The 16,173-nt window shown below is 38.8% G+C and overlaps 1 protein-coding gene across 2 annotated transcripts in view; it reads left to right on the top strand.

Moving 5' to 3' along the window:
* Positions 1–16,173, top strand: part of pappaa (pregnancy-associated plasma protein A, pappalysin 1a) — an 89,828-nt gene that overhangs the window by 60,632 nt on the left and 13,023 nt on the right. Inside the window, exons 16-21 of one of the 2 annotated variants that reach the window (XM_026921941.3) lie at positions 6,326–6,509; positions 6,794–6,995; positions 7,207–7,402; positions 8,714–8,861; positions 10,348–10,463; positions 15,693–15,764. In XM_026921941.3, the coding sequence (XP_026777742.1) occupies positions 6,326–6,509; positions 6,794–6,995; positions 7,207–7,402; positions 8,714–8,861; positions 10,348–10,463; positions 15,693–15,764 (918 nt within the window). Of the gene's footprint in view, positions 1–6,325; positions 6,510–6,793; positions 6,996–7,206; positions 7,403–8,710; positions 8,862–10,347; positions 10,464–15,692; positions 15,765–16,173 lie in introns of both variants that reach the window. The other variant, XM_026921940.3, reaches the window with a different exon arrangement.

Below are 16,173 nucleotides of genomic sequence, written 5' to 3'. Positions count from 1 at the left end.
AAAACACTTAAGAATGTGCTGTTATAGGAAAATAATCAACAACAGGGTGGTAACAGTTACATAGTTGTTGGTTATTTGTCTGTATCAGCAAAACTCTTATGTTTTGTTCCTCATATCAAGTAAGTGGAAAAATCCCTACATTTTTTCCCAAAACGTTCCTATAAGGGCTAGGATTGGAACTCACAAGCTTCTGATGATTCTTAGCCACCAAGCGTCTGATCGCTGTTTAGGTGCATCCATAAGATAAAGGAGCTAAAAGAATCGTGTAAAGTGAAGGCTTGTGATGAATTCGGTATTTTGTTGGGCTCTGCTTTAGCAGATGTGCTGTGGAGATGCCTGGCTTGAATTAGACACACTATCCAGCAGAGAGGAGCAGAAACCTCAACTGTAAATAAAACTAAAAAGGGAAAAAAAAGAGGAGGAAACTCCTTTCACACAAACACCGTCTTTTTAATGTGACTGTGTTTTTTTTCCTAGTTCTGCCTTTGGCTGGACATTAACTGCCAGGATCCTGGTGTTTTATGTGCGTTTGTTATGAGTTTGTTTGTATGTGCGTGCATCTGTGTGTGCGTTCATGGGTGCACGCACACACACATTTACCTGCGTCTGTTTCTTTTTACAAGAGAAAGCAGTGTTTAGCATGTAAGACTCATCCGTTAGGCGCACTAAAGTGTCCCTGACAGTGGTTTGTAGCCAATAAGCCCACAGAAAACCATCAGAAACCAAATCTCGCACTGACAGACAGTCGGGTCAGAGCTGAGCAATGGGAAATCAAATAGATGCGCATGATAGATAGGGGAAAGAGATGTTACATGATTCCTGCTGTTCTCCCACAGCACAACACTAACACACATATAATGCCTAAAGGCAGATATAATCTAATATTCTGGAGAGAATACTCCCCTACTACTGCTATTGCATATGTAGCTTCACACACTGCTTAGATAAATGTGTGTGTATGTACCTGCATGCTTGTTTTTTTCCCATAAGTGGCCCATAAGTCCAAAACACTTTAACAAAACAAAATGCAATAGCTAAACAAAAAACAAGACAGCAAATTCAGAAAACCAACAGCAAACTCTATAAAAATTTGGAAATTCTGTAAAAATTCAGAAATGCAACTGCAAATTCTTAAAAAATTTTGAAACCCAGCAGCAAAGTAAAAATCATGACAGAAAATTCTGTAAATGTTTTGAAACATGATATACAAGCAAAAATCAAAACAGTAAATTCAGAAACATAACAGTAAATTCTGTAAAAACTTGGAAACATGACAACAAAACCAAAAACAAGACAGCAAATTTTGAAAAATCAAGCATGTGTGGTTATAAAACCTTGGTGCTAAAGGGGCAGTTTATAATTTTTTTAGCTCCCTCTTCTGTCCACAATATGAATACAAATCGTATATAAAATTATGAAGCTTTCTTGCTCCAGCTAACCAACCCCCATCTCCTCTGCCAAACATTACATTTTTGTCTTTCGTGAAAAAAAAAAAAAAAAAAATTGTGGAGCTGACCAACTTTCCCGGCTACTTCAGCTGGGGTGGAGCTCATGTCTGGGCCAGAAAAAGTGAGTAGAAACCTGAAATGAAGAAACATTACAAAGCATTATTGTGAATCAGTATTTTCAAAGGAACAGTATTTTGAAATTGCCATTACAACATAATCTTAAATGTAACCTTTAATGCAACTTCGTCTCTTTGTTAGGACTTTGTTAGCAATAAAAAGTTAAATTTTTAGACTTTTGAAGCCACTCTTAAGAGAAGGCCACTACTGGGGAATAAACTGTTAGCTAATGTTATAAAGCTGAAATTAGCGAGCCATTTAAGCTACCTAATTTTTTGTTTGATATCTTGCTAATGATTTGTAAGTTGTTAGCATATACTGTATACAAGAGCATTGGGACTGACACTAAAAGGATGTAATATGAGATTGCCTGGCGGCTTGTTAGCATCACAAAGTAAAACTCAAGCTAGTTAACGTTAGCTAGCTATTAGCTAGCTATATGATTCTTGGCTTGGCAAATATCTACTCACTGTGAGAATTATAAAATTTCTACTCATTTGACAAAAAATATTCTTTCATTTATGAAGCCCACAGATATAAATAAAGTGCTTACTACCTTTCCACCATTCAAACAGACTTTCCTTCATTGGCGTGGGCTGGAAACTCTGTAAAGACATGCATGTTTAATTCAAGACACTTGCTCTATGCAACATTTCAGATCAGTTCCTATGAGAATGTTAGCTTATGGCACAGCCATAAAGATTCAGAAACCTGTTATCAGTTACTAGGAAAAAAAATCCTTTGTTGATACAAAAATACACAGCTGTCCAAAACTATGAAAACGATGATTAATGTGTGTTTTTCTGATTACGCGTCTCCTTTGATATATTTCTTGGACAATATTACCGCAGTGAGGTTATTCAAATTTGCTTATATTGTTCTCGGACTGAAACTGTGTTCACCCCCAGCTTTTATTCCGTGATGGCTATGAGATTTGAGTTTGGTATTTATGAGCTAATGTTATGCTCAACATAATTCAGCGGCTGCCGCACATAAACGTTAGCAGTCTGTGGTTTTTTGTGGGGATTGCTGTGCTGTAAATAGTCATTTTCTGGCAAGGAGACATGAATATTAAATGTTAAAGCTTTATCAGAAGTTACCGAATTTCAATGGTATCCAGACTATTAGGTGCATAAAATGTTTTTTTTTTTTTTAAATATAAATCAAAGAAGGCCTAAATGAACAATGGTTCAAAACATCAAACAGGCCGGCTAATAAAGCTTTATAAAATATGTCTATAAAGATTTTCAGTCATCCATGTTGTAAGTCTAGGCGATTAATAATGTTGACATTTTGCAACTCATCCAATCTCATCAAATTTGAGTAGAACTTCAAAATTAATCCATATGTCCAGGCTTACCACTTTAAGTAGTACTGTTTTCATACTACTAGACAATGAAAGATACATTTTGATGTAAAAATGAATTGTTAAAGAGAAGCAGAATAAAATTTTTATTTAAGCAGAATTTTTTACTCATCCCAGATGTAATTGAGCAGCAAAGTTACATATGTATGGTGTTTGATGCAGCTAGGAAGCTAATATAGTTAACAAGGAATCAAGATTTTTTCTATAAGAACATTCCTACACACTCCTCAAACCACATGAGGATATTAATTAAAATTATGCAATCTTGCTGATGTGGTTTAAGATGCATTCATTCGTTTACTGATCCTGAGTAAATGCTATAGTCTATTCCTGGAAAACTAGGCGAGAGATATGAATACTCCCTGGATGAACAGACAGCAACCTGAGGTCAGGATCGAACCACAGACTCTGTAACTGTGAGGCAGCAGCGCTACCCATTGCATTGTTATTATTGAAATGTATAAAAAATAAGTGGTGTATCTGAACATTATTGGGTCAGCCATCTTGAACAAGTTCCGCTTCTCAAAATTGTAACATAAATCTGGAAGTGATGGATGGTGATAAGGTTCAGCTCGGAAGGTAAAATTGTAAATCGTAAATACAGATTGTCCCTGCTATTTTAGAACATATAAAGATTTTTGTTATATCATCTTCAATTACAATTTACACTGGAACAAATACAGATTGTAATGAACAGCATAGTCAAAACACGTGTGTATGGTAAAGAACAGGTGAAACATCCTTGAGATTAAAACCCAAATCCAGAAAAAGGACTTAATTTTTTAGGTTGTTTTTGTGATGTACTTTATTTGGTTTAGAGCAGTGGTCACCCTCTTCCTGGTGGGCAAGATTATGGTTGGAGCTGAAGTCTTCAGGGAGGTAGATCTCTGGGAACAGGGTTGGTGACCACTGGTTTAGAGACTATTCTTTTCTTGAGGTTGTCAAGATGATGATCGGATTGGGCCAGGCTTCTTTTACCCAATGTTTAAAATTATATGAGGCAAGTGATATATATATATATATATATATATATATATATATATATATATATATATATATATATATATATATATATATATATATATATATTGTAAACAGGCTACAGCTGTAGATGTACAGTGTCATATCTGCCTCTGAAAGTTCCTCACAAAGAACTAAAAGATAAGTTGTGGGTGGGTGTAACAATAAGGTGAAGCTGGAAGAAAAGGGATAAATATGGAAAAGTCCAGGTTTAATACTGCAGGCCTCCAGAGATGATTTTCACTTTGTAACCAGATGTTCAGGGCATTTTTGGAATATCAGTGTTTCAGTGGAGCAACGGAAGCCAACATTCTTTCACAATGATATCTAAACCACACGCTGACCTGTTTAGATCAAAACAGTCCGTTGTGTCTGGCTTTTTGGATGGGAATGTTCGCTGGCATAATAGCCAGATGTACCAGATATCTCCCACTATAAAAAAATGTATCACTCTAGAAATGAAACTTTTCCCTCTTTGAAGTTTAACCAGCGACCTGCTTTGCACTTACTTTCATGATATTTCAGTAGTTATCTGATACATCTGTAATGTAAATCAGTTCCAAACTATGACATGCAGTCAATGAGAACATTTCAAAACATTGTGCCTCCCAAGCAGTGGATTTTGAGTCTTAATGGCAGTTTATGGTGGTTGTAGTAAACAGATGATGCACTTTTCAATGTTTTAGAAGATGGATAATCATAAATATTTGAGATTTGAGAACAGTTTTATGCAGCCTGAAACAAACCATTTTACACAACACTACTTTATACCTTAGGAAAAAAAGCTTCTAGGAGCTTAAAGGTTCTTCTATTTGTCTCTCTGGGGCAACTTTTAAAAGTTCTGTGTGTAGAGGTACAACAGAGGGATTTCCTGTCAAAAAAGATTCCAAGGTTGCATAACTCCATTAGGAAACTAGAACCCTTAGAACCCAAGGAACAAGCTTCCACCTTGTTCCTGAGTATCACAAGTTTTCACCATCTTGAACATTACAAGTTCCATGTTACACTTTACGTATTCGGTTTGGCAAAGTCTCCCACTAGTAGCCATAACAACTTCAAGAGTTTTGTCCATTTTTTATCCAATTTCCCTCCAGTTTAGTCATAGCCAGTTCCTGCCCACAACATGTGCTTCTCCCACACATGTGGAACCAACCACTGCATCCTTTCAAACTGCTGCTCATTCAACATCATAGGACAGCTAAACACGTTTGGAAAAGACCATTACGTGTCTTATTCTGTATACAGGATCTGATCTAGTGATCAGATCAATCTGGAAGAAAAAATTCCTTTCTAGCCAGGGTCAAATATGGTCTCTTTGACTCCCAACCACAGACTCTTGTTAAGCCCATCGTCTGTGGCCTCCCTGACAAGTACCATATCCACCCTGCCAACTTCTATAGGCATTGTCACAAAACAGATTTACAGAAATCCAGATGTAGATTTAGATCCCTAATAAGCAAGCCAGGGGTAAAAGTGGCAAGGAAAAACTCCCTGTTACAACTTGAGAAAGAAAACATGAGAGGAACCAGACTGAAAAGGGAACCTATCCTCTTCTGGTTGACACCGGATGGTAGGATATTTACAGTATGCAGTAATATAGAGAAGGGAAACAGTACTGATTGTAGTTAAAGAATACAAAATGTATGGCATAGGACAATTCTTAGGAAGCACAAGTCTCTAGCATATCCAAATGAGATCATGTACAGCATGATAATGTTCACACCTCAGCAGGAATATGAGTCATAGGCATACCAGTTACGGGAAAGTGCAAGTCTCTACAGAATCCAGGTGAGATCATGTACAGTAGCAAGAAGGTTAATCATAAGTACAGATGAAGATGGTTATATGGTAGGAGTGCAAACAGGGATTCCGGCAGGACGAGCTATGACTGCATAATAGAAAAGGGAAAGTCAAAAGGTATAACAGGTATGTGGTCACCCTGAGGCATCAGCGTCCTTCCACTCCAGTGTCAAGAAAACTGAGTGATCACTTGGAGAGGGCCGGGGCAGCATCAAACATCCCAGTTTACCATAACCCTCTATACCAAAATGCCTGCTCAGCTTGTCCACTGAGGCTGCTGATGCATAAATTCAATTTAAAATGGTACTTCAAGTAATTGTTTCTAACAATTGGGCATCAGTGGATTTCAACTTATGATCCTCCAGGCAATTCGGCAAAAGCTCCACTGTTGTACTAATCAGGAAATCTTACTCCTTTCAAAACCAAATCCTTACCAAGATAAAGGACACTAAAATCCAAAAAGTAATTGGAGACTTGTGAGATTCCTAATGGTTCTTAACAGGCTACTCTCTATATACCTCTGCTTTAGCATGTAATGATCCTTGGTATTGCTTGCCCTGTTTACCCCCTGTAGTCAGGATCTATGGTGACCATCACCTGTACAGATGGCAAGTGGAACAAGCAGGTGTCCTGTGAGCCTGTTGACTGTGGCCTCCCTGACAAGTACCATGTCCACCCAGCCAACTTCTACTTTCCCGAGGGTACCACCTATGGCAAGAAGTGCACCTTCCAGTGCAGGGAACCTGCTCAGCTTGTGGGTGAGAAATGTCTACTGTGGCTACCGCTTAATGGTAAATGGGTAGATGCTAGCTAGTGGAGACTGGTAGCATGGTTCAAGTGAAGAATGGCAGCAGGTCTTTACTAGCTTTAATTTACTGGTAGTACTTTTGGGTAAACAAACAGGAGATTGACTTAGCATTAATAACAATTTGGGATAATAGGTGTGGTGTGTCCTGATAAAGTCTATCCTTGCTCATTTATTAGCCATTAATTGTTACCCACAGAGGAACAGTGTTACAGGACAATTTTTACCTTGCTGTAGGAACAAATAACACACTGACATGCATGGAGGATGGCTTGTGGTCCTTCCCGGAGGCCTTGTGTGAGCTGCGTTGTCCTGCTCCTCCCGTCATCCCCAACGCTGTTTTGCAGACCAAACGTTGTAACGAGACTGGTCTCAAAGTGGGCTCACTTTGCAAGTACAAGTGCAAGCCTGGCTACCATGCCTCCAACAAGCCAAAGAGGTACCTGGCACTGTCAAACTGTTTACTTTCAATCTAATTACCATCACTGTCCAGACTGGAAACACTCCATACTTGACCGTTGGTGGCACAATGACTCATATATTTGTTGTAATATTGATAGTCAAATCCAAGAGAGGGTCATTTTGTATACTTTTCAAACTTTGCCCTCAGTTTGTATGCCCACATTTTTACCCTCTTTTTTTCATTAAAGGCGGGCTTTTAAGATTCAGTGCACAGAAGATGGCCGATGGCTGGAGGGATCATGTGAACCGGTGATGTGTCCTCCACCTCCGCCGGTCTTCCACGGCATGTACCACTGCACTGATGGCTTCCTATTCGACAGCACGTGCTGGCTGCAGTGCCACTCTGTCAACAACACGGCGAAGGCATCTGCTCCCTGCAAGCAGGTCCGTCATTTCCTTTCTGTCTCACTCACAGTACAAGTTATCTTTTTTTTTATGTGGCTGTCGAGCATCAATAATATTGATGTTAAGTAATGAGTTCCAAGCAAATCAGATCAGTTGTGACCGTTCTCTTCCTTAACTCGTTCCAGGCAACACAGGAAGTGGGTGCTCTCTTATAGGAAAATAATCATGGAGTGGTGTGATGCAGACATGAATTGGAGTTTTACCACCCCAAAGTTGATTATTTTCCCATAATAGCATGTTCTGAAGTGTTTTATTCTTCTTATACCACAGCAATTTATCAGTAATTAATTTTTTTTTTAATTAACGAGCAATGCATCATACTTTTTATCCATTTATAGGTATGTTAATGTTAGGTATGTTAATGTTGTGGAACGTCCACAAAACATCACTTTTATCACTTATGTGATAACATCTTTAAAAAAATAACGCTTTTTTCTGTCTCTTGAAGTTAATAAAATAAAATAAAAACACACAGTCATGTTACTGAGAAACCAGAAAATGTAAACTTCTGTGTCCAGAAGAGTTTCCCATGTTGGAAAACTTAAAGTTACAGCTTTACTTCTGACGGTTACCAAGCACTGTCACTCGAGACTCCTTCCAAAATTGCAAAATAAACTTAACAATATCAACACTTACACATTAAAAAAAAGTTTATGTGGCGCATCAACCATACAAGCCCCTGTATGTATATTACAATAGAAACACATAACATATTAGATCAAGCTCATTAATAATCAACACCTTCTGACCAATCAGAATCCAGCATTCAAAAGTGCTGTGGGATAAATGAGTATAACCGAGTTATCTTTTGCCTTGCTTCCTCTGTGTGTCTGTCTGTCCCTGCATTTATCCATCTGGTTTAATTTAACCGAATGAGTGAAGAGCTCTGGTTTCAGAACGTAGAACAGGAAAATGATTGAGTAAATGTCCTCATCACTCACACACACACACGCACGCAAGGGGAACACAGGCTGCTGGATGACTGACCTTGCCAGCAACATCTCTGCAACACCCCTTTGATGTCCGATGACCTCATGGTGGAATTTGCAGCATGGCACAAACAAAATCAAACGTTCCGCCAGATGTAATCCTGAATGTTTTCATGTACAGGTCACACGCACCGAAGCTGACGCACAAAAACATTCCGCCAGTATGATTCAATTAAGCCTCCTTTTAATTTCACGGCATTAAAATGTCTGAGAACTTTCAGTAATTTGTCCTTTAGATAGGTGATATGATACATCTGCTGTCTCATGACATTACGCCCGCATTGTCCCGCCTACACAGCAGGGTCCACACTCCAACATGATCCGCTGCAGGAAGGATGGAAACTGGACTGGATCTTTCCAGATCTGTCCAAACATAAAGGGCCAGTGTGCTTTACCACGGAACCTGCATCCAAGCATCCGGCTCAACTGCGATAAAGGACACGCCATAGGTGGGTACTTTCATCCGAGTCACACTGGATGAATCAGATGCTGTTTATCCAACCAGAAGTGGCACTGACACTTTTGTTTATGACAAATGTCTTTAAATATTGTGTTTTAACAAGAGTTAAAGTCAGAAACCTGGATTTAGTTTGCAATGAGTGAGTTTATAATGAGTAAGCCAGAGGTGACAACTATGCAGAAATACTTCCTAAGAATGTTAAGAAGAAAGCTTAAATGGAATCAAGACTTGTCCTTCTCTTTTTGATACAGCGAAATTAAAGTAGGCAAAGCACAACTGAAATTAACACGGAGATAACAGATGATAAATGAATGCGAGAATGTGGATGGGACCAAGTGTCAAATTAGAAAAAGTTTCAACGTCAATGCAGCACTGGCAGTCAGTATTTCTCAAATTAGTTACAGGTATAAAAAAACATAGATGGGTAGGGATTTCATTAAGAGCAGTTAGGGCCATAATGAAAAAAAATGAAGGATGGCACCTGGCTTTAGATCCAAGTGTCAGTGGAACTGGAATTATGCATCATAGTAACATGAGAACGAAATGAAACTTTTTATTCATGTTTAAACAAAAAAAGAGAAGAAATTCTTCCATGGAAAAGCTCCTGAACCCTCTGTAAAATACAGTGGTGGATCTCTGATTCTGTAGGACTGTTCTGAAAGACTTGTGTCAATAATGAAAATTGATTTAACGAATTTTGCTAAGTACCAGGCTATTTTATCTCAAAACTTGGTTGCTTCTGCCAGGAGGTTAAGAATAAGCCATAGATTGCCAGATAGGTGAGTAATTAATTTCATTAAGGCCATAATGAAAAAAACAACTGTAGGTCGAGAACAGCTGATGTCCCTACTTCAGATCCAAGAATCACTGTAACTGCCACTGGAGTTATGTGTCATAATTAGATGAGACCAAAACAAATCCTTTTATCCATAAAAACTGAATCTGTATGTCTGGAGAAAATTTATAGGAATGGCTCCTGAACTGTCTGTTTTGATGGATTGTTGTCAATATTGAGTAATGATTACATGAATTTTGCAAATTATGCAGATATTTCAGCTTAAAATCTGGTTGCCTCTGCCAGGAGGTTAAGACTTGGCCATAGATTGATCTTAGAGATCATGGAGAGGTCTAAGGTCTCTCTACAAGTGCCTGCAACTTTGTTAGATGTTACAGGAAGCTGAGCTGACATTACAGCACTTGAGTAGAGGCATTTCAGCAAATATGTTAAAAATTCACTTTTTAAGAAAACATTATATTTACAAATGCAGTGTAAAATACATTGTTTAAGATTACTCACTCATTGCCTGTTATTCATTTTATATATTCATTTTCATCAAGGGTGCCAATATTTTTGGAATTGACCCTTTTTACAGGAAATAAGACGCTTTTTTGCTTGCACTTCATTTTGCATTCACTCTCTTTTTCCTCCTTTCTGTCTCTCTCTCTCTCTCTCTCTCTCTCTCACACATACATAGGAGCAGAGTGTGAGCTTTCATGCAGGGACATGAGCAGTGATGTGGTCATCCTGCCTGACAACATGACAGCTAGCAGTGTTCTGGAGCACCACTGGATGAACCCACCCAAAGTCACGGTGTGTTTTCTCCTGTAGCCCAGGACAGCGCACACATGCACACACACACACACACACACACACGCACACACACACACACACACACGCACGCACACACACACACACAGTGCCATAGACGCACTTCACAAAAGAATGTTTCCTCTGAGGCGGCTGTGGGAGAATGTTGCACTCTCTCTCTATATCTCGAGTGAGCTTTCATGGGCTGCAAGTTGAAGTGTGTTTGACTGGCTGGTGATTCATATTTTCTCTTAGGTGCCTGAATCCTGGATCTAAAAGGGGGTCATTTAGAAAAAGCAGGGCATTTAGGGCAAAAAAAGCGTATGTGTAGCATCATGTAACATAACCTGTAAACCTGTATACATATTTTAGAGATTCCTGCTTGGGGACTGGTGAGTTCAGGGTGAAAATAATATATATATATATATATATATATATATATATATATATATATATATATATATATATATATATGTTATATAGTTAGCCATTCCTGTAAAATATAATAATATTTATTATATTTACTATATATTATATATACTATATAAATCCTGTATTCATAATGCATTATACATGCAATTATATCATGTATATGCATGTAGCATACATGATGCCTTAATATTTCCAGGATACTTGTTTGGCCCTCCCTGATGGAACCCTCCCCAATTTTATCCGGGCTTGGGAGCGGCAATGAGAGTGCACTGGGGTTGGTTCTCTGGCTTGGAATCAGACCCGGGCCGTGGCGGTGGGAGCGCTGTGGCCTAACCTCTAGTCCTCCAGGGACCATTTAGGCAAACAGAAGTCAAAAAATAAAAGAAAATAAAAAAAAATAATAGATAGATAGATAGATAGATAGATAGATAGATAGATAGATAGATCTATCTATCTGTAAATCCTATATTCATAATGCATTATACATGCATTTATATCTTGCTATGTGGCATACAGGATGCCTTGTAATGCCTGGAATTAGACTGTACAAATATTTCTGTTTGCTCTATAAAGTTATTCTTTATAACTACTTGCTATGTTTACATAGTAGCAAGTTGTATGCCCTGTTTGTGACTCAGCAGTTAGATGTAATTTCCTCAATTAACATGAAACGAACACTTATAATGCTTCATAATCAAATGAAATGAAATTTAATTCACGTTTAAAAGATGTCACCAGAGCATAATAGTGCATTACATGTATGTAAAAAAAGTGTTCTTACGAGCAGTATTATAATGCATTGAGTAGCATGACAGTACGACATTATACACATGTACTTTAAAAATTGTCATGCATATTACAAAGACTACTTATGAGCATTTATAAAGGCATTATAAGGTATTATATATGCAAGTTGTAATGCATTATTAATACAAGATTTATAGGAAGTATTACCAATATACGTATGTTGATATTTGGATAATATTTTGGAAATAAATATATAAAAAGTCATTAGATGCAATAATGTAGAAATAAAGTAGAAATGACACAAGGTCACCAGAGCCTAACCTTCCAATCTGTGTGTGTGTGTGTGTGTGTGTGTGTGTGTGTGTGTGTGTGTGTACATGCTGCATTTACAGCATTTTAACGATCTTGTCTTACTCGTCTAACCTGGCCCTCATTGAATTATTGCTCAGTAGATACCCAGTCAGGCATGCACCAGCATTCCCAATTACCTCACATTAGAAAAATGGTACGATTACAGTAATCTCTCAACTCATTTCAACCGCAACGAGGCGGAGGCCAAGTCGTAAAAGTTTAAAAGACGTTGGTAATCACTATAATTTTAAGAATGATCCTATTACGGGCACTAATAGAACAGCTTGATATGAATTTACCTGTCAGAAGTATTATATTGATTTAGCGGTGATTGTTGGAACTGGCTGTAGGCGAAATGAAATGAGCTCCAGTGTTGGTTAACACCTGTCTGTATAAACTCCGAGGGCCCTCAGATGTCTTCCGACTGAAACGCCGATAAGAACTTAATGGAGGCATTGTAGCACAACATGGCGTTGGACAGGCTGCAAAACCCACCAGCCATTTAGCATTGCGCAAATGAGATTTAATCACCGGAGTTCATTAAAGCTGTTCTCTTCTCTTTGTGTGCAAATTAGATCTAATATCCAGTTACTGAGGTCCGAGGGAGAAGAGTTATTTCTTTCCTTTTCCATTTATAATTATTAATGTTATTGTTGTTATTGTGCTCACCATTACTGTTGCCGTTACTCATATTTCTTAGTGATGGGAATGTTGAGTCAGCTGCTGGAGAAATGAAATGACACGTTGATGATTGATTGGTTGAAATTGATCCGGTGTGTGCCGGGGTGGGTGGTGGAGCTGGGATGCTAGGGGAAGAGGAGCCCGAAATCGATGCCTCTGAAGCGGGCCGGGCGTTGAGCTGAGGTGGGATCGATCAGCGCTTCGTTTCTCTCTGCAGCTCACCACCCTCGCCGCACCAGTGTCAATCGATAGCGTCTGAATTCCACAACACCTGTTCCTCGTAACTCCATGCAAGGACACACTCGGTGGAGCTGACTTCCCTTAGCAAGGGATGCTAACTATCCAATCTGTTGCTAGTATTCGCCTAACCTTTTTTTTTTTGTATTTACACTGCATTCATAGACATCCAGGTAACTAGTCTAGTTAGTTAGCCACCAACATTATATAGCTAGACCAAAATCATACCTTCACTTACTCATCATATATATTCCAGTAAGGATAGTTACAAAGTTCTTAAGAAGTTCTGGAAGTTTCTCTACAGAAATCATGATGTATCTCCACCAATTCTGCAGTAAATCTTAAAATCCAGCCCTGCTTCAGTTTTTCTGTAAGTTGCTAGGTTGAGTGTTTTTGGTGCTGTTAATCAGTTATCAAGACGAATTACTCTGGAAGCAAATTGTTTACTCTTTATCTCATATATTAGCCTTCCTGATATCAGCAAACTCACGGCACACTTTGCTGAAATGCAGGTAATAGCAAGCCTTGGGAGGGAGGGAGGGAGGGAGGGAGGGAGAGAGAGAGAGAGAGAGAGAGAGAGAGAGAGAGAGAGAGAGAGAGAGAGAGAGAGAGAGAGAGAGAGAGAGAGAGAGAGAGAGAGAGAGAGAGAGGCAGGCGATTGTTCATGCTGGCTCTGCTGGAAGAAAGGGCTAATATTAACCTCTAATTAATAGCCCCAACTTTTTATTAAAAGGAGAAAGAGCTAAATTTGATAGCAGGGATATAGAGAATGATACAGACATAGCGGGGGGCTGAAATAGAAGGCTCCAGCTGATTGGATTTAGGGCCATGGGGATGTGTAAAGGGATTATGTCATAAGAGAGAGCGTCGATAACTTTTGCTTGTGCATGCTGGATCAGGGAAAAAAAATCCAATCAGATAGTAAAATACACAGAGAACATAGATCAGATAATAAAAATACACATACTGCAAGCGAACAAGTGGGTGAGGTGAGGTTTATTGTCCATTCTATCTTTCAGCTTTTAGGTAGAGTTAGCTGGTTAGTGCGCTATCTGCAAAAATTTGAGAGATTAGAGCAAAGAAAAGATCTTCTCTACAACAAGAGCTTGTGTTTTAGCTAGCTAGCTATCCCTTGTCCACTAGCTTGTGTCATTTTATTATCTGATTTTCAGAGTTATCTTTAATATTTTAAAAAATCTTATGCCTATTTCTGTATAAAATCAAAAGCAAATTTAACAAAAATCAGTACTTCCTCTGGAATAAGCTTCTAATAAGGGATAGGAATGCACATTTAACATTTATGTACAATTATTTGGTTCTGAATATGCAAAAAATGATTTTGAGGAAACCAAGTTAAATACAATCTGTAAAGTGGGTGGAGCTTAAGCCTTAAGCGTTTAAGATAATACAGTTGTTGTGAGTGGACAGTGAACAGTGAAATTGCCATAGTTGCCTGAGAAAATGATTGATGAGACCAAAAGTTGTGTCACTTTAATCTGACACACAGTGACCCAAAGTGCTCCATGTTCCGTGTGTGTGTGTGTGTGTGTGTGTGTGTGTGTGTGTGTGTGTGTTATTGATTTCCCATCACTCCCAGCAGTCTTCAAACACTGAAATGTTTTCTGTACTCATCCGTCCTCTGATCATTTGTTCCCCACCTTTTTCTTTTCCATTGATTTGCTGACTGCTAGGAAATGTAAAATACCTTAGTTTGCAGGGGCGGGTAAGCGAGAGAGAAAAGTGAGGAGGCTTTGTATTTGTGTGTGTGTGTGTGTGTGTGTGTGTGTGTGTGTGTATTTGTGGTATAACAGTATAACTGACATAAAGCTAGCCAATAACAGAGGTCTACCTGACCTCTGGGTATAGATCTCATCCTAATAACCCTCAAGCTTGCACTAAATCATTTAATTATTATTTTTCCTCTTGCTGTTGTCTTATTTTTTTATTGTTATCTTTATTTCTTGACTGTTTTGTACTGGAGAAATGAAATGACACGCTGCTGATTGATTGGTGAAATTGATCCAGTGTTTGTACGGGGCTGGTGGAGCTGGATGGCTGGGGAAAGAGGAGCCTGAATCGATGGTGCTTAAGTGGTCTGGGGGTGGCACACACACCCACACACCCACACACCAACACACACACACATGCTTACAAACACACACACATCATTATCCATTCCAGACCAAAATAACCAGCATTCCCATGTTGTTTAAAATGTACAATTAAACTCATTCTTCATTGAGTGAAACTGCTTCAACACTAACCAGTGCCATTAAAATAAAAAAAAAACTTGACATAACTGGATTCTCGACAAAGGATACACTGTTTTCGACTTGTAACGGCTCTGTTTCTTAAACCAATTGAAGTTTCCCACCGATGTCGTAGCACGACGAACCTGTTGCTACACCTCCCGCTATTGAATGCATCGTTGTGACAGCCACCTTAATGGCCTTCGATGGCTCCAGGGTGAGAGCGCAGGAAGCGATAATTTATATGAAATGTTGCGTAACAACATGAAATGAACTCATGAAATGATCTATGTTATGAAGAAGATCAACTTTCCCAAGGTGTTGGACTTGGATGATTTCCAAGTTTGGATTTCTCAAAATGAGAAGAAGTTAAAGTTGTTGGTTTGTTTTTTTTCCTTCTACAAGTTCTCATCTTTCTGACAGTTGTGGTATCGAGTGACCTCAATTTTTTGCTCACATTGTTATTCTAGTTTTTATGTGACAAACAAAAACTGGCCTATATATCTAAATTCTTTGCCTTCTCTTCTACCCACAGCATATAACATGCACCATGGGCCTGAAATGGTACCCCCATCCCGAGGTCCTCCACTGCATTAAAGGCTGTGAGGTAAGGTCTTCAGGACTCTCGTTTTTCCCCTCACAACTCTTTTCTCCAGTCTCCAGCACTGTCTCCATTCTTGCTACCAACTGGAGGCGAACACATGCTTCCTACAAGACAAATGAAGGAAGCATGTGTTCGCCTTCAGTTGCTCCTGTTTGCTCCTGACCATGGATGACTGTGGCATCATTGGGATGACTGTGGCATCATTGGGATTCAAACTCACAAGCTGCCAAACACTTTTCTGTTGCTCCACTTGGGAGCTGATCCTTGAAGCCCTGCAACATGCTTTTGACCAGTTTTATATATAAATAATAGTACAGTAAATAATACTGTAAATAATACAGTGTCAGAAATGATATCAAATGGTCTAATATACAGTACATTGAGCAATTCAGCATGGTTTGAGGCAAATGTC

The sequence above is a fragment of the Pangasianodon hypophthalmus genome, chromosome 27, assembly GCF_027358585.1.
Source record: "Pangasianodon hypophthalmus isolate fPanHyp1 chromosome 27, fPanHyp1.pri, whole genome shotgun sequence".
NCBI classification, from domain to species: domain Eukaryota; kingdom Metazoa; phylum Chordata; class Actinopteri; order Siluriformes; family Pangasiidae; genus Pangasianodon; species Pangasianodon hypophthalmus.
Note: the sequence above shows the minus strand (reverse complement) of the source record. Positions and strands in the feature narration are given on the sequence as shown.